We start from the raw sequence: 18,352 nt of genomic DNA, 5'->3' as shown, positions 1-18,352 counted from the left end.
TGAGTAACCAGCTTTTTATTTTCCTTTTTTTAAATAAATACAAACTGTTATTCCATTAAAAATGCAGTGCATCAGATTGTTTTACATCTTTACAAAGCCTTCTTACCAAGCTGCAAGCATTTGTTTTAGTGTATGGAAGAGCAGGTGAGTTGCTTATATTAACTCTTTCTGAGCGATCCTTCGTTTTACCCTTTCAAAGCCTTGAGAAAAAAAAGCATCCAGTCCAAGTAGAGGATTCCATGGCACATTTTGTTCTGTTGTGCTTGATTGCATAGAAATCATCATCACCATCATCACAAACAAAATACAACAAAAATATCAGTCATCTTCCTGTATTCTTATATCTACAAATTGATTGTGTTGAATTTAAACTAACGTGAAGATTCTTTCAAAAACATTTGATCCCCTAAAAATTATTTAAAATCACATTCAATAGCAATCACAGAGTTACAAATATAACCCCAAATAAAGGGACACTCCCAACAAGGAAAATGCAAATCACCACATTATGAGCTTGTACCTTAGTTTTATAAGGTATGGGGAAAAAAAATACCACCGTCTCAACTCTGTGGTCAACCAATCCCTTTTCCATTCATTGATGTGCATTTCAACATATACAGATTATACAAATTAATTATGCACTTAAACTAGCGTGTAAAAGTGGTATAATAACTTGACAAAAGAAAATGAAATCGCAGACTAGAGATCAACATAAATTTACAAATGTGTCGTTCTTAGTGCTTACTTGGATGATGACCATCAACATCACTGTGCTGCATTGCCTCTAACAACAACAAGACAGCCATTGCGCAGGGTGCATAAAAACAAAAAGAAATAACTCCATCCTCCTGTCCTTCTTCCACTTCCGTTTCCCCAGGAAATATAGTCTTATACGCAAGACACTTTGGCGTAAATGCCGTCTGACAAATAAAATGGTGCAAGACCCCTGAGGGAAACCACACGGCGGCATGTGACGGTCCTGTTTGCGTGTGTAGTTAGTGGCAGCGCAGCACAGTCAGAACAGAGAGGTTAATGCTTGTGTGAGATGGACCGGAGACCAGGTCGCCAGTCTAACAGGACACTTCGGTGGACTTAGGAGCCTGGTCCACAGAACTGTCCATGTTGTCGGTGTGCGAGCGTGTGCGTTGGTTCTCGGAGGTGTGGGCTCGGGCCCGGCCCTCGTTGGTGTGGGAGCGACTGCGGTTGCCCTCATTGGTGTGCGACCTGCTGCGGTTGCCGTCGAATGAGGTGACGCTGGATCCGGATGCTGTGCGGGAACGCACCAGGCGGGTCATGCTGGCAGAGGGCACTAAGAAGCAGAGGAAGAGAGATTAAGCTTTTTTACATTTGCTGTATACTGTATCTTTCAATGTATTTTTTCTTTTAAATGTTTAAAATACTATGACTATGTACACGACCGTTCAAAAATTTTTAAAAAAGATTTTTTTATGTTTTTGAAAGTTGTCTCTTACGCTCACTAGGGCTGCATTTATTCAATAAAAAATACAGTAAAAACAGTGACAATGTAAACAGCCTACAAAGTTGTTAATCAAAAAAAAAAAAAAAAAAAGTGTATTATACATAAAGATAATGGGCCTCATTCATGAAACTTGCGGCTTAAATATGAGTAAATTCTGAGTAATTTGCGCGTAAAACAGACCTTCCCGAAAACTCTCCTCCGGATTCACAAATGCTTCGTAAACTTCTGATTTCATAGTTAAACGTGTATGTTAAAGGAGTAGTTCACTTTCACAACAAAACTGATAATACAGATAATGTACTCACCCCCTTGTCATCCAAGATGTTCATGTCTTTCTTTCTACAATCATAAGGAAATTATGTTTTTTGAGTAAAATATTTCAGGATTTCTCTCCATATAATGGACTTCTATGGTGCCCCCGAGTTTGAACTTGCAAAATGCAGCTTCAAACGGCTCTAAACAATCACAGCTGAAGAAAAAGTGGTCTTATCTAGCAAAATGATGAGTTATTTTCTAAAAATAATTTACAATTTATATACTTTTTAACCTCACATGCTCATCTTGTCTAGCTCTTAGCATTTGAGATTAAAAGTATATAAGTTATAATGTTTTTAAACAATAACCGATCATTTCACTAGATAATCATTTAGAGCCCTCTGAAGCTGCATTTAAACTGCATTTTGGAAGTTCAGACTCTGGGGCAGCACAGAAGTCCATTATATGGAGAGAAATCCTGAAATGTTTTCCTCAAAAAAAAAAACAATTTCTTTACAAGCGGGTGAGTACATTATCTGTAAATTCTTGTTCTGAAAGTGAACTACTCCTTTAATGAATTCATTTCATTTGTGAATAGGGCGCTCGTGCACGCTCATTCACAATTAGCATAATTCCCGCCTATGAATTGCAGCTACTCAAAATGCGTGAGGAACACAGTGGAATATAATATGGTCCACTTTTTTCTGGTTTGGCTCCAATATATTGCATAAATGCAAATAAATAAATAACTAAATAAATAAATATTAATGATAATAGGCCATATGTCTAACGATAAATATTTAATAATGTGTGTCCACCAAAGAGTTTTTAGCCAGCTAACAAAAATGTCAGGTGCTCTTATAAAAACGCCCAGCTGGTGGCGCTTAAGAACGTTTTTGGTGGCACAGCGTTTTTGGTTTTTCCAGCTGAGACGTTTTGGTTGCTATGATTTGGAATATCCACAGCGACAACGTAATACTAGCATCTTATTTTTAAGAATTTTGTAAAAAAAATAAATAAAAAAAAACCCGGTAACCAGTAATATTGACTTCTCCATTGTTGTAGGCAGTCGTTGTTCAAGTAGGATGGTTGGTCGGTATTTGTTACAGCTGGGTAAATAGCGAAAATGACGAGCGCTGCGTTTTACAGTTACCGACTCAAAAGGAATTCAAAAAAGGGGAAGGGCCCTCTAAATTTGTATTTATGGCATTGCATCAAAATTCATTTAAAAAAAGAACGTTTTACACACCATTCACACGTGGTAGGGAGCAGGTGTAGGCTACATTTCTTTTGTACTAACATTTTGAAAATACTAACAATTTCATTAAAATTTTACGTCAGAACTAGGGTTGCCACCCGTCCCTTAAAATACGGAATCGTCCCGTATTTGAGAATGAAATTGCGCGTCCCGTTTTGAATCAATACGGGACGGGTTTTGTCCTGTATTTTTTATAATTTTTTCTAAAGCAGCGTCTCATGCGGTTAATCAATGCGGTAAAGCCAGCCGCGGTTCAGAAAAACACGGTCAAGCAGGGCCGGATTTAGCCAGCCCCAGTAGGGGGTGCATGTAGAATATTGGGGGTGTGGGTGAGCTTCTCTGATTATCTATGCAAAGAAAACTATACTAACTATGCTGTCATCATATTAGTCCACCTATCCATATTTCTATCTTCTCCTTTGATCCATTTGATTTGTCTTATAGGTTTTATGTTTGATGCCCTACCCTCTGCATTTACCCGGGCTTGGGACACTGGCTTGTGCCCTTTTGAGGCTGCATTTATGTTTTTTTTTTTTTAATTTTTACTTTTTAAATCTATCTATCTATCTATCTATCTATCTATCTATCTATCTATCTATCTATCTATCCTTTCATTTTTTTGTCTTTTATTTTATTTATATATTTTTTTCATTTCTTTTTTTGTGTATTTTTTTGTCGTTTTTATTTCTTGTTCTGTACACAGCATGGCTTATAACAATCATTAAAGCATCAGTTGTCTGCTTTTCTGTGCAAAAAGACTAACAAATGCATCCATATCTAGGCCTGTGGTTATGCCCTTCTCCTGAGCCAGAATAACTAAATTTATTTTTCTTTCATGTAGCAATAGTGCGGCGGAAGGGAATAAGAACACGAGACAAAGTGGAGAAAGAGCTCTCGCATGATGCAGATGATATTCCACTCACAAGCTGAGGAAAGGCATTCTTATACCCGTGTAGATATTTGCAAATGGTGGAGAGGTCTACAAACTCTACATTGCCATCATCATCAGTCTTTTTAAATTCTTTTTCCAGTCTTTTTGCATTTCAGTTTTCACAGACACTAGTCCATATTGCGATTTGAATTAAGTGACAGACCAACTTTTGATTTATTAATCCAAAAATGTCGAATTCCGTGGTATTCCGCGCTATAGTAAAGTCGGTTTTTATGAATGGAGTCCGCGATCCTGTCCGTGTTTTCGCTGAGGAGACATTGTAAACGCGCGATCATGTAGAGACAGAAATGACATGCCTTTGTGTAAATAAGATAAATAACATAAGGCTATTTAGTTTGTTTGTTTTATGAAATTCTGAATTTTGCATGCCTTTACGTTTGGGGGGCAGTCACAGCATTTAGGGGGGCATTGCCCCACCTTGCCCATGCCTATGTCCGGGCCCGCGGTCAAGCCAGCCGCGATTGATTATAAGTGTGCGCGCATATTACAGTGATTACGGTAGTTTCAGAAACAACACAGAGAGAACGAGCTTGCAGAGCGCTTTTCATTTAGACGCCCAGGACTGAGAGATAATACTACAAAGTGCTCGTGAATTTTTACTTACTTATTTATTTGCATTTCAGCTTTAATATCCGTTTTATTTATTGGTGTAATTTTCGGTTCTTTTCTGAGAAATGGGACATTATTAGACTTTAGAGTCTAATAAGTAGAAAAAAAACAATGATCAGTTCTTATTCAGGACGGCCATATTATATGCAAAACTCATATGAAACCTTTTTACTACAGCATTTTTGAGATATGGGACATTATTACATTTTAACGGGATATATAGACCCCATTTCTAAAAAGTAGAAAAAAAACAATGATCAGTTCGTATTCAGGACGTCCCATATTACTGCAGCATTTTTTAGATGACCCCCCGAATGCGTCCCTTATTTTTGGGTATTAAAAGTGGTAACCCTAGTCAGAACGGCTTACAGAAAAATTCGTTCTGCTTGTGGTTCATGAACGAGGCCCATTGTCAGGGGCGTGTTTAACTTAGGGCAATGCAACTGATATGTTCAAGGCTCTGAAAGGTACCTTTCTGGGCCTATATGCAGGGTCAAGAAGCTCTCGGATTTAATCAAAAATATCTTAATTTGTGTTCCGAAGATGAACAAAGGTCTTATGGGTTTGAAACGACACAGGGGTGAATAATTAATGACATAAATTCATTTTTGGGAGAACTATCCATTTAAAGGTTGTATCAGCGATTTCAAGCCTGAAACATAAAGTGTCAAATTCAGCTTACCTTTCTTCACGATCCGCTCGCTGCCTGCCCCATAAATCGACTGTAAAAAAAAACGCGTCTCTCTGGTCAGCCTAGGGTCCGAGATATGCCAAAAAAAACAATCGGTGCTACCAACCTTTCCACAGGAAAACAAACCGTGTTCCAACCAATCACCGTCAGGGGGTTGGTGTTGTGGACTTTCCTACTGGTGCAGGGATGTGAGGGAGGCGGAGCGAAAGTCCACAACACCAAACCCCTGACGGTGATTGGTTGGAACACGGTTTGTTTTTCTGTGGAATAGTTGATAGCACCGATTGTTTTTTTGGCATTTCTCGGACCCTAGGTTGACCACAGAGACGCGTTTTTTTTACAGTCGATTTATGGGGCAGGCAGCGAGCGGATCATGAAGAAAGGTCAGCTGAATTTGACACTTTATGTTTTAGGCTTGAAATCGCTGATACAACCTTTAAGAAAAAGTTGAACAAATCAGGTTGAAAATTAAAATCACACCACAAGAGGACAGCACATATATATTCTAGATATATTGTTATTTGCTGATGTTATATGTTAATTCCACATGAACAAAGGAGTTAAGGCAATGTGTCATGGGAATTCCTTATATAGACACAGCTGCATGTTCAAATAGAGAGTATACTGAACAAAGACCATATCAATACTTACTGTAACCCATGCCCTGAATGAAGTACTTGAAAGCCTCTGTTAGCTTCCCAGGCTAAGGAGACAAAAAAAAAGCTGAAATGAATTTTTTGACTACAAAAACGGTTAATCAGGTCGAGGTGGAAAACAGATTTCCCTAAGTACATGTTGTGAAATCGGATGGATTCTGACAGCCGGTAACAGCAGATGGCGAGCAGAGTATTAGAACTGAGAACTATAGCCTACACCATCGCTGTCCGTAATGAGATTATACCACGCTTCATCCCTAATGATCATCCTGTGCCTTGAGCAAACTTGCAAATGAATCTAAATGGCAATAAACATTATGAATACACACCTGGTCGACCTGGGGCAAGCCTCCACAGTCAGCCATCTGAGGAAAGAGAGAAGGGACATAAAATGTTAGTTAAAATGCAGGTGTAACACACATGCGTCACTGCTTGTTGCTCATTTTTGTTTTTGTCATTCACACAGGTGTCTAAAACACCAAGCACTCCATTAACTCTACTGGTCTCAGCACTTATCGGTGATAAATAGGCCATTTCAGACGCCATAAACCTAATTCTTCGTCCACCTGAGGGCGGACTGTGGAAAATTAGGTCAGCAGAGGTAGGATCCAGCCCTGGAGCTGACCTGTGCAGACCGCTTCTGCACTACCTGGGTAAATTAGTCACTAGATAATGCTGAGCTATCGGAATCTTATCAGTGCCCGACTTTTCCATCTGGGCTATAAATAAATGCCAGCTTCACTGGACGCAACTCACCTTAAGCAGTGTGGTTTTGGTTGGGTCCAGCTTTGTGTTGCACTCAACCTAAACAGAAAAAACAAGACATGTTACAGCACTAAATACACATGCAGCAGATACAGTCAACCCAAAAATTATTCAGTCACCAGATATAATTTTTTTTTTTTTTTTACTAGTGGGTGCAGGACACTTTTATTATGTTTATTTATGCAAGAGACATATTATACCCAAAATTTCTTCATAACAGTAAAATTTGGGACCAAATATTATTCAGAAATTTGTCCTGATCATGTTTTGCTTAAGTGTTTTTTCTTTAATTGCTAAAGTGACTTTTATACACCAGAGACTGTACAAAATTAAGCATTGCTTGGTAATTGGATGATCTAAATTGCTATTATCTAATTGTGGACTTAAATTTAACAGCTGACAGCTATTCAACCTAATCCATTACATACCTTTCTATCAAAGTTATCTGACATTATCAAGATGAATTTGTTCTGACATAGTTTAACTCTGAGTTCCTTTCATATTTTATATACTATAGCAAATAATCTATGATAATGTGACAAATGTTGAAGTCTTGAGTCTGAATAATTTTTGGTTTGACTATATGAAGTGTGGAGCAACAGTGTGCAGGATTAAACTGAATAATGTCTGTTTTTTAATAAAAAAAATTTAATAATGAATTGAATTAGTCCTAGATTAAACTTAAACCTACCACAACATCCACTGCAGGGGAACTGTCCCCAACTACCAGGAGTGCAGGACACCTGAAAATAGTGCAACAAAGTCATTACTCCAGGAAATTCATCTTGCAATGTCTAGAGATTTCCAAAAACCATCAGATTTTCATTTTTTGGACAGTTTTAGACTTACTTTAGAGTTCTGACATTGACGTGGCCGCCAGGTACAGGCCTCTCAATTTCTAAGTCTCTTCGGCTGTGAAGTGGTTAAAAACATTGATGTCAATGTTAAATTAGCTTTGATTTTAGCGCAATGTTTTAGTAGCGGTGTTGTGTTTACCTGTTGTAGGACTTGACAAAGAGCTGCAGATTGAACTGGTTCATGTCATTCACAATGTGGTGACGGTATCTGCCAATGAGGTCATGGTTCTGCTGGATTTCCTCCTGAAGAGATAATAAAAACATTCATGTTAGTATAAATTTTTGATGATTAGGTCAAACATTCAGGGTTGCCAGGTTTTCATAACAAAATGCCCAATTGCTACTCAAAAGTAGACCAAAACTAGCCCAATCGCTGGAGAAATAATAAGAACATTCATGTTACTATACATTTATCCAATCAAAAATTATCTTGATTTGGTCAATCATTCAGGGTTGCCAGGTTTTCACAACAAAACACCCAATTGCTACTCAAAAGTAGACCAAAACCCAGTTAAAAAAAAAAAGGTTTTAGACAAGTTTAAAATTCACAATCCAGGGACTAAATATCACCTTATTATTGTCGCTTCAACCCGCGGACATGAAAAACAACCTGTGGCAACAGTGTTAAAGTAGCCCAATTGGCAACACTGCATACATTGACTAACCTTTCCAAACAGGTGAGTGATGATCATGTCAGGCATGGCGTGAGTCCAACCAGAGATCTGTAATTTAAAAAAAAAATGATGTTGGGGATCTATATAAATTATGAATTTTATATAAATTATAACCACAAAGTGGTTAGCACTCACTTTGTGTGCTGCCCAGTCCATCCAGCCCTCAGCGCATGGGTTGATGTTTATTAGCACAAGGCCTTCCACCATGGCAGGGTAATCCAGCTATAAAAGGAAAGAGAATTTGTAAACTACATTTGAACACATCTAAACCCCTGTTTATTAAATAAAAGATTTATTAACCACAGGTCAAGACATTCCTCAGCAGCTAAATTGTCCAAATAAAGCCAAAATCCACAGGAAAACAAACAGTTTTAGCTCTTTATCCAGGTTTGATTAAAACTTTTAAATCACTTATTAATAATCAAAAAGGAAGTCAAACTCACTGCAAACTTAGCAAGGATATAAGCACCCGCTCCAACAGCCAACCCAATCACACTCTTCAGTCTGTGGGGTTTAAGAAAACCAGTTGAGACAAAAATAATCTGAAACCTTGCTAAAACGCAAATAATTAAACAATCAACTCACCCAAAATGTTTAAGGATTGATGGAAGAGTCTCAGACAGTTGGTCCATGGAAGGGTACTCATATCTATATAAAACAATATATAGTTATTATTCTTCTGCATTAATTTCCACTGAAGATTTCCACTCTATACATGATATAACTCACCCAGTGGAGAAGGTGCTTGCTCCGTCATGCTGCCCTGGTGCATCTACATGGCACACAGCAAAATGCTGCATGATCTCTTGCATATCCTCATGGCTGAACAAGGTGTCAAAGCAGCTTTTATCTATTGGAAAAGCATAATATATACATTAAAGTCGGTCTTATTTAGAAGAACTTTAAGGGACATTTTAAACTGTTTTAATCATGTATAAGATTTATAAAATCTTACGGTTCAGTCCAATATCATGGTAGGTAAGGATGACAGGACGGTCACCCTTAGGAACCCCTTTCATGGTACAGTGGACTCTGCCAAACGGAGTCTCCACGTCATGTTCCTACATGCAACATGGTAAGAAAACACTTGTCAGCATCTGCTGAGCCATTATAAGAAGCATTAATTTCATCTGCAGTACAAGATATTACAGCGCAGATCTCAACAACAACTTGTGAACGTTTTTGCTCTGTGATAGTCTGTTTTAACAGTGTAGCCTTGCAGTTTAATGTAACATTTAAGGACAAGCAGAATTTGGAAACGCTCTGCTAATGAACCACGGACCAACTGCAAACATTTCAACACTCGATGCACTTTGGTTATAAATTTGTAATCTATAAGCCATGAAAGTCCATGAAAACTATCTGTCTGATTTCATAATGTTCCACTGCATCTACCAATTTCTCAAAGCTTAACCCCTAATTAGGATTAACATAGTCAATATCAAATCCATTTATAAATGTGTTGTATGAGATTAAAAAAAAAGATAAAAAGGAACAAAACAAAAGATTTTGACTACATGTAAACTGTATTATCAAGCACTAATAAAAGTTAGGATATCATAAACAATGTCAAAACTTTACTCATGCACAATTTGAACCACTAAGACAAAAATGGCCAATGAAAACCCTAAAAAGTTGAAACCAAAAGCAACATGAATGCTTTTCTACTCACAGCGACTTCTATCTCGAATACTAATTCCATATCAGAGTCTTCCAGAACCATGGCTGCCGTTTTTAATTAGTAGTAGTGATAAGAATGTGTAGGTAAGATCCGATCGGAAGTAAGCTCCTGTTTGCGCACTTTTCTAATATTCATCTGTGCGCAGGGTTTTATACCCCTGTGGCCGTCGCTCGACATAAGCCCCATGCTCCCAGCATGCTTTGCACTGAGATCAAAACAAGTTAATTCTAGTTAACGACATCCGTAAATTGGATCAGCCTGTGTCAGACGCTTGGAGTAGCCGACTCTAGGCCATCGGAAACTTAGACAAGTGCAGCCAAACAAAAATGTGACGACTGTGATGGAGGTGCCCAATGAATAATTGTCTTTCAGCAATAAGGATAAATAAAGAATAGCAGTAAAGTGCAATTGAGTTAAATTGAAGTTCATGGCCAATATGTGACCCTGGACCACAAAACCAGACTATAGGGGTTGATTTTTTTTAAATTGAGATATATACATAATCTAAAAGCAGAATAAATGAGCACTGATGTATGGTTTGTTAGGATATGACTATATTTGGCTGAGATACGATGGGTGCCAAAAAATAAAATCAAAATAATGAGAAAATCATCTTTAAAGTTGTTCAAATGAAGTTCCTAGCAATGCATATATCTAATCAAAAATTACGTTCTGATATATTTACGGTAGGAAAATTACAAAATATCTTCATGGAACATGATTTTTACTTGATATCCTAATGATTTTTGGCATATAAGAAACATTGATAATTTTGACACATACAATGTATTTTTGGCTATTGCTACAGTGCTACGAAGACTGGTTTTGTGGTCCAAGGTTACATATGTGCTGCTACTTTTTTAAGAATCCAACTCATTAAAAGTTCTACTATGGAAAGAACATATTTTGATGAAAATATTTCTATACATTTTCTCTTTTTTTTTTTTAAATGGAATCTGCATAGCCACTAAAACCAACACATCATAAATCCCCACCAACGGATTGAACTTTAACTTTCGATTTAACTTTTTTGAAGTTAATTTAACACTAGTGGCAAACAATGACAAATAACCACCATGCACTGCAAAAGTCATTGAGAAAAGTCTGAGTACAGGCCATTGGTCAAAGATTAACAGGCTGACGCTGCAGAAACGAGTTTCAGCTGCCTCAAGTTGAAGCACGGGCTGCTAAGAAAGTCAAATAACATCTTTAACGCTAACAAGGACATAAACATCTTGTGCTTGGCTTTGTATAGTGACTGAACACAAACATATGTTGTCTCCCTACTGGCACTAATCTCTTTAAACGGGACGAGCCCTACGTGAGCGCCTCGGGCAGATGGCCAGTGTATCCCTCAGCTGCCCACGTCATTGGTCTAGAGGCTGAACACGCTTATTAAACACATGACCTGCAAACTTCAGGACTGTAATCTGTGTGAGGATCAGCACGAGAGGCCTGTTGGATGCGAATCTGTGTTGTATCAGTACTGTTGTAATACCATGGTGCCATGACCAACAACAAAAAAAAAACAATACAAATAAAATCCAAAAAATTAAATGCTTGCCTTAATCACCAACTGCTGGACAGCCTCTCTTAGCCCCTAGAACAGAGAAAACATGCAAGTTAACACAATATTGTGTTCACTATATTGCCATACATAAATATGTACATTTTGTATTAAGGATGGTGTTTTGCATACTTGCAAATCCTTGTCTCCGATCAGAGGCTTTGACTCAACGACTTGGATATCATCCATTCTCAATGAGGACACCTAGAGGTAGGAAAAAGGTGACATGAACACAACTATGTTACCATTGGCGCACTTCAAAATAATTTACCGCAGTCTTCCTCCAAGGTCACAGAAGGAAGTATCAAATTACCAGTTCCTTGTTTTCATTGTGGTGTAGTTCATTTTTGGCAGCGACTATTTACAACTGCTTTATTGGCACTCATAAGTGGATTCAAGGAAATATGATACATTTTCCTCTGGATTATTTGAGGTGTTTTTACACAATGGCAGTTTGTTTTGCTTACAAGCCTTAAGTATTGTCATGACAGTATTCATTTCATAATTTACAGTTTCCTTTTTTCAAGTTTACGGTTTTATTTTTCACATACATATTACATGTGATGTATTGCAGGGAAATGCTTCTACCTAGTTTCTCTTCCTACAGTGCAACAAGAAAATTATATCTATTATATAATCTATTATAAAAATATATATAATAGACTATCAAGAATATGACATTAAACTAATATAGGAATAAGAAAATCTAAAGAGTATTTACAAAAAACTATGCAATGTATTCATTCATCATGTTAGGTTTAATATAATTTCTATTTATTTATTTGATGCCACTCCTGTGCAGTATTAATTGTGGTCTTAAGTAGAAAGGGTATATTTGTAGCAATAGCTAAAAATACAATGTATGGGTCAATTCTTTTTTTTACGCCACAAATCATTAGGATATTAAGTAAAGATAATGTTCCAGATATTTTGAAAATTTCATATCGTAAATATATCCAAACTTAATTTTTGATTAGTAAAATGCATTACTAAGAACTTAATTTGGACAACTTTAGAGGTGATTTTCTCAGTGTTTCGGTTTTTTGCACCCTCAGATTCCAGACCTTCACATCAATGAAAATCGTATTTATTCAGCTTTCAAATGATGTATAAATCTCAATTTTAATTTTTTTGACCCTTATGACTGGTTCTGTGGTCCAGGGTCACGAATAGTATTAGTGATGTATATAAAGTTTGTACTTTTGGCAGTTTCCCACATTTGGCACATTACAGATCCATTTCTTTACATTTAGTTTTTTGACTTCTTCAAAACAGCCTAATCTGTTTTAAAAAGATTCCGATTATGCATTTCAAAAGACGACAGCCTGAATGTTGATGCGCATGTAAATAGAAAGAGAGCTTGAACAGGCTCTTTGTCTGGCTGAGGTTTCTAAAGGTCACATGTCAGGCTTTTCCTCTGTAGCGGGGCCTGGACGCTACACACAGGAAGCCACTGACACAACTGCTTCCACAGCTCCTGCAGTCAGTCCCTCCACCCCTTTAACACTAGCCATTTTTTTTTCAGCTTTGCTCCAAAGCCAGCATGAAAGCCTTTGTGTCTTATCATCCCACAGGTTCGAGCAGTGTTCCTGCTTTTTTTTGCAGCGACTGATTTTTTTTGATTCGCAGACGAGCTCTAGGAACCGAGCCAAGATGTTTATCAAAAGGAATTTCTAGAGTTCAAAAACCATGATTGTGCAGTCCATCATTTGCTGAGGTTTCTACAGCAAACCCCTACACAAATTCCTGACCAGAATCATGTGAGAACTGAAATGGCTCATGAATGCTAGAGCAAGCTAAAAGAGTTTAAAAATCTATATTGATTAAAAATATGAGAAAAGTTAACAAGTAACGGTTAGCTGGCAAGTAGGTCACCTGCTTGTTTTTAAGCTGTGTGCCCTTATGGCCTCTTTTGAATAATCTTTTACCAGGGAGTGTCAGTGGCAGTAATGTCACAGCAGGATATAAACCGGAGCAACATAAGGACACATCCTGCCCTTCCCGTGCCTTAGGATACTCACTATACTTCAAACATCCAAATTCACCTGTCTACTTCTCCAGACCAGGCTTCCATTATAATTTACAAAGATAGATAAGACTATAAGATAAGTAATGTCTTCCAGTGAATACTAATTTAATAATGTATCAATATTAGAACGCTTCAGACAAATTTGTAACAGATGCATGAATATGTGCACATATTTGTTTTCATACACTGTGAGACACCACAAAAATTCAAAGGCTGACCTTGGTTGCTATTGCATCAGTGTCAGTAAGTACAATGTTTATGTTGGAACCTAACCATTATTGCAGCTGCACCCTGCAGAGGAGAGGAAAAAGCTTGTTTCACTTCCCATAACCACTTTTTTCTTCTTCTTTTGTGATATCCATTTCATGGATCACATTTTCATACTTGGAGAGATACTGAACTCAGTGCATTTTAGAACAATCACTACAGGGTTCCTACAAAATTTATTTTCCGAAAAATTCTGATTTTCCCATTTATGTTTTTACATACATTTATGTGTACACTATGTTACTGTGTATTCAGTTGATGTTTCTGCTGTTGTATTAGTAAAAAAAATGAACCAGCTCTGATGCCCCTTAGCACCTACAGTATAAGAGTTGGCTCTGATTCTGCTTTGCTTTTGTGCAAAAGCAATGCAACATAAAAGCAGTGTTAAACTTTGCCATTGTCATGTATAATCTAATATTTATTTACATTATTTATAATTCTATTTATTCTTTTATACGTCTCTTCTGCTCACCAAGCCTGCATTCATTTGTTTCAAAGTACAGCAAAACTGTAAACGTTTGAAATATTTTTACTATTTAAAATAACTGTTTTCTATTTGAATATATTTTAAAATGTAATTTATTTCTGTGATTTCAAAGCTGATTTTTTTAGCATCATTAAGTCCAGTCACATAATATACTGTACTGATTTGCTGCTCAAAAAAACATTATTATTATTATTATTATTATGTTGAAAACAGCTGATCAACATTTTTTCAGGTTTCTTTGATGAAAAGAAGGTTCAGACGAACAGCATTTATCTGAAATAGAAATCTTTTGTAACAGTTTAAATGTTTTTATCATCACTTTTTATAAATTTATGGCATCCTTGCAAAATAAGTATTAATTTCTATAAAAAAAAATACAGACTTCAAGCTTTTGAACGGTATAGTGTGTAATGTTACAAAAGCTTTTTATTTCAGAAAAATGCTGATCTTTGGATCTTTCTATACATCAAAGAATCCTAAAACAAATGTAATGTTTTAAATATTGATATAAACAATATCTAAAAAAAATCTTTCTTGAACAGCAAATCAGCATATTAGAATGATTTCTGAATGATCATGTGACACTGAAGACTGGAGTAAGGATGCTGAAAATTTAGCTTTAATCACAGGAATAAATTAAATTTTAAAATCTATTCAAATAGAAAACAGTTATTTTAAATAGTAACAGGTTTTGTTGTATTTTGGATAAAATAAATGCAGGCTTGGTGAGCAGAAGAGACTAAAAATCTTACTGTTCAAAAACTTTTGACTCGTAGTGTATATACTTACATATTTTATATCTTCCTAGTTTTGTATTTAAAACATTAATTTTATTTAAAGCTTTTATAACAGCAAATTAGTCTATTTAAACTTTATTAAACTATCTGCTTTGGGCAAAAATTAATTATTAGTATTGCACAAATGTCTAACATTGTATTTTAGCTATTTCTGAAATGCTGTCTCTGACTAAAAACTAAAGTTAACACAGTTAAGCATTTTGCGTCTGATAATGCAAACACACCTGTTACATCTAACCCTGAAAGCTTTTAATAAATTATTGGCTGTAGTCTAGTACAGTGGTTTTCATATGTGTGACAGGTATTAAAATACATACAAAATATGCAGTGCGGTTGTACCCAGGCTAGAAAACCACCAATTTAGTTGGTATTTGTCGCACTACTCATCGGTTTCCCCACTCGAGCTTATCCCACTTTGTTGACATGTGCACGTGCAACCACACGCACGCGCGTAACATATAAACAACATATTAAAAGATGATCGCTGTTTCGCTGTATAATCATAAACTGACTAATTAAAACGTTTTATACCGGATATCTTTAATTAAAAGCTAATAAATACACCATTTGTTCGATATCACGTCACATACGGATTGTGGTTTTATTTGATACAAAATAGGCAACATTTTAACATTAAAACGAATTTAAAAGAATAAAATAGTACTTTTTATGACTTACCGGTTTATTGTCCACGAAATAAAAACAAGAAAGTCCAACAAAACTAAAACGTTTTTGCAGAGTTTGAGAGTTTCAGCTGACTACGTGCTGGTCGCGACAGGATGTTGCAGGCAATTTTATAAAGATGTGTGTTTAGTCAGTCCTGCCCACTCCTCCTTCTATTGGGCAGCTTCATTGAGTCATGCCTTCATTTCACAGCATTGCATGAGATATGATAACACTGTTCACTTGAGGAAACTGTCTCGACTGTGACTTTCACATTGTATGACTTAAAGTGAAAAGATCTAAAGTTGACTTTAGTGGTATTTGTTCGTCTGTAGCCTATTTGTTTGTCCCTGCATACCGGCATTTGCTGTAAAAAGTAATACAGAATATTGTCAAAGCAGGATATTCTTTTGAATCAATAAAGTATTGTTTGGAGGAGTGCATGCCTTTGTGTGTGTCCATGCCTTTGTGTGTGTCTATGCCTGTGTGTCCTCTCTATCCACACAATGCCTTCACTGTGGTCAGCTAATATGAGGCAGTGATAACAAGCACATTCACAATGGACACATTGCACAGAAACTACCATTATGCTGATCAACTCTCAAGCATCATTTACAGCACAGACGGTAGAATACATGCACATATAACTTTTTTCTAAAGCTGTTTTCAGCATGACAGACTTTTCATAAATCAAAACAGTCCGAAGATCAGAGTTATTTTTAGGTTGTTTGATGTAAAGCTGGGCAGTAGGCCAGGTGAAAATTGTGTTGTGGAAAAACACTGAAACCATTGTTTACCAGATAAACTTTTATGATTTTAAGATTTATAGGCACATGTATGTTGAATCAAAGAGTAGACTGCCAGGGTTAATAAACTAGGTTAAAGAGAATAATAACTGATAAGGATTGTGGACTTTTACCTGACAGGTTCATATTGCTGTGTACTCACACAGTGTTTCTCATGGAGCTACAGAAATTTGTAATCATCTACCTACCATTTCCATTTAAATATGTGACCCTGGAGCACAAAACCAGTCATAAGTGTCTATTTTGTAATTGAAAGCTGAACAAAAAGCTTTTGATGTATGGTTTGTTATGATAAGACAATATTTGGCAAAGATATTTAAAAATCTGGAATCTTAGAGTCCAAAAAATATAGCTATTGAGAAAAATCGCCTTTAAAGTTGTTCAAATAAAGTTCTTAGCAATGCATATAACTAGTTTTTGACATATTTACAGCAGTAAATTTACAAAATATCTTCATGGAACATGATATTTATTTAAGATTTTTGGCAATATAGAAAAATTGATAATTTTGACCCATACAAAGTATTGTTGGCTATTGCTACAAATATTCCCATGCTATTTACGACTGGTTTTGTGGTCCAGGGTTACATATAAAGCCGTAAAAAAAAAAAAAAAACCTTGATTCTTGAAATAAGTTTACTAATCTGAAAAAAAAGAAAACTAAAATCAATACACATACAGTTATAAAAAAATACTTTCAGGTATTTTAAATTAAATATTTGACACACATTTAGAATGTCATTCAGTTATGTCAGAACTTAAACTTGGTTTATTTGAGACAAACGTGTACATTTCTCACCTTTGTGTCAAAGTCTGTTTTTTACAAAATCTGGGTTCATGACATTGGCTTCTATTCATGTCCTTGTACTTGAAATACACAGCAGGTTTCATCTTAAACACCTCATATCTGGTTTGCACAACATGTAGGTTATTGGATGCCTTGAAAAGAACAGATAAACATTGACCTCCCTCTCCCTACAGGCTCTTGGCATCAGACAAATCAAAAGAATGAAAGGAGGTTCAAACCCAAAGGCTGTTTTCTACAGTGGCCATCCAAGAACAGGACAAAATAGTCATTATGTTATCATTTAAACCACACAGACATGCCCACATCATCTGAATGAACATTACCGCTGGTATTGACACCGTTTATAACAGTATAAAGGCCTACACGGCTTCCTTTCAGGTACTGAAAGGTCAGTGGGGGCTAGTTTGACGTAGAATTGTTGACTGACAAGATTATAGTACATTCTTGCCCTTGTCCCTTGCCCTTGCTGACTAGTGCCAGCTATTCACAAACCAAACCAAAAATTTTCCCTTTAAGGCACTGTTATAATTATATATTAGTAATATCCTCTCCTGTTTCAAACCTTGTCATAGTCAGCTTGAACTGCATTAAACTGCTTTAGTGCAGAGAATGTGATGCAATAACAGTAGTCAGATGTAGTATGAATCATACTAAGCCGTGATTCATATACACATGACATGAGACAGCGCTCAGGACTGTCTGAGATGTAGGCATCACCTATATCACGTAGTTTCACTGAGCGGGTGCAGCTCAGTTCAATGTCACATATTACTGATTTACTAAAAGGGATAATAGGACGTCTTTAAAGTTGCACAATGGCAATGAACGCTATTTGCTCCGCATAATGGGATTTTTAAAGCAGTTTATGGTCATTTTTTGTGAGTATTAAGCAATGGATATATCACCAATATGTCATGGTTTCATTCACAGACAATGGAATAAACAAGTTGCAGAATTAGGTCATGAAGTCGATGTTCAATAAATAAAGAACTAGGTCATGTGCCAACACAAACTCTTGCCAGTGTGATCAAAATATTATGGATTATGTAT

The 18,352-nt window shown here is 36.4% G+C and overlaps 1 protein-coding gene across 4 annotated transcripts; it reads right to left on the bottom strand.

Annotated features, from left to right (window-relative positions):
• On the bottom strand, positions 1-15,828 carry ndrg1a (N-myc downstream regulated 1a). Of its 4 annotated transcripts, XM_073821244.1 has the most exons (16): positions 15,704-15,799; positions 11,578-11,649; positions 11,443-11,478; positions 9,153-9,258; positions 8,927-9,047; positions 8,783-8,845; positions 8,641-8,701; positions 8,333-8,419; positions 8,189-8,245; positions 7,663-7,766; positions 7,516-7,578; positions 7,358-7,409; positions 6,658-6,705; positions 6,231-6,266; positions 5,897-5,948; positions 1-1,309 (listed from the first exon to the last, which is right to left on the bottom strand). In XM_073821244.1, exons 2-16 carry the CDS (start codon positions 11,632-11,634, stop codon positions 1,071-1,073), a joined length of 1,182 nt encoding a protein of 393 aa, XP_073677345.1. In that variant the 5' UTR covers positions 11,635-11,649; positions 15,704-15,799; the 3' UTR covers positions 1-1,070. The 4 variants fall into 4 exon arrangements, with proteins under 4 accessions (XP_073677345.1, XP_073677343.1, XP_073677346.1 ...); XM_073821242.1 differs by having other exon boundaries at positions 8,189-8,419; positions 15,704-15,828; XM_073821245.1 differs by lacking the exons at positions 11,443-11,478; positions 11,578-11,649; positions 15,704-15,799 and adding an exon at positions 9,870-10,022.
• Positions 15,829-18,352: the final 2,524 nt, after the last annotated feature.

Source organism: Garra rufa, chromosome 17 (genome assembly GCF_049309525.1).
Source record: "Garra rufa chromosome 17, GarRuf1.0, whole genome shotgun sequence".
In the NCBI taxonomy this organism is placed as follows: domain Eukaryota; kingdom Metazoa; phylum Chordata; class Actinopteri; order Cypriniformes; family Cyprinidae; genus Garra; species Garra rufa.
Note: the sequence above shows the minus strand (reverse complement) of the source record. Positions and strands in the feature narration are given on the sequence as shown.

What these genes read in the sequence shown, in the direction of transcription:
- ndrg1a (XM_073821242.1), bottom strand. Translation starts at nt 11,634, where the DNA reads ATGGATGATATCCAAGTCGTTGAGTCAAAGCCTCTGATCGGAGACAAG. An exon ending in GCAAGCACCTTCTCCACTGG is followed by an intron (nt 8,846 to 8,926) that starts GTGAGTTATATC and finishes TGTTTTATATAG; the next exon opens with ATATGAGTACCCTTCCATGG. An exon ending in GCTTGCCCCAGGTCGACCAG is followed by an intron (nt 5,949 to 6,230) that starts GTGTGTATTCAT and finishes TTGTCTCCTTAG; the next exon opens with CCTGGGAAGCTAACAGAGGC.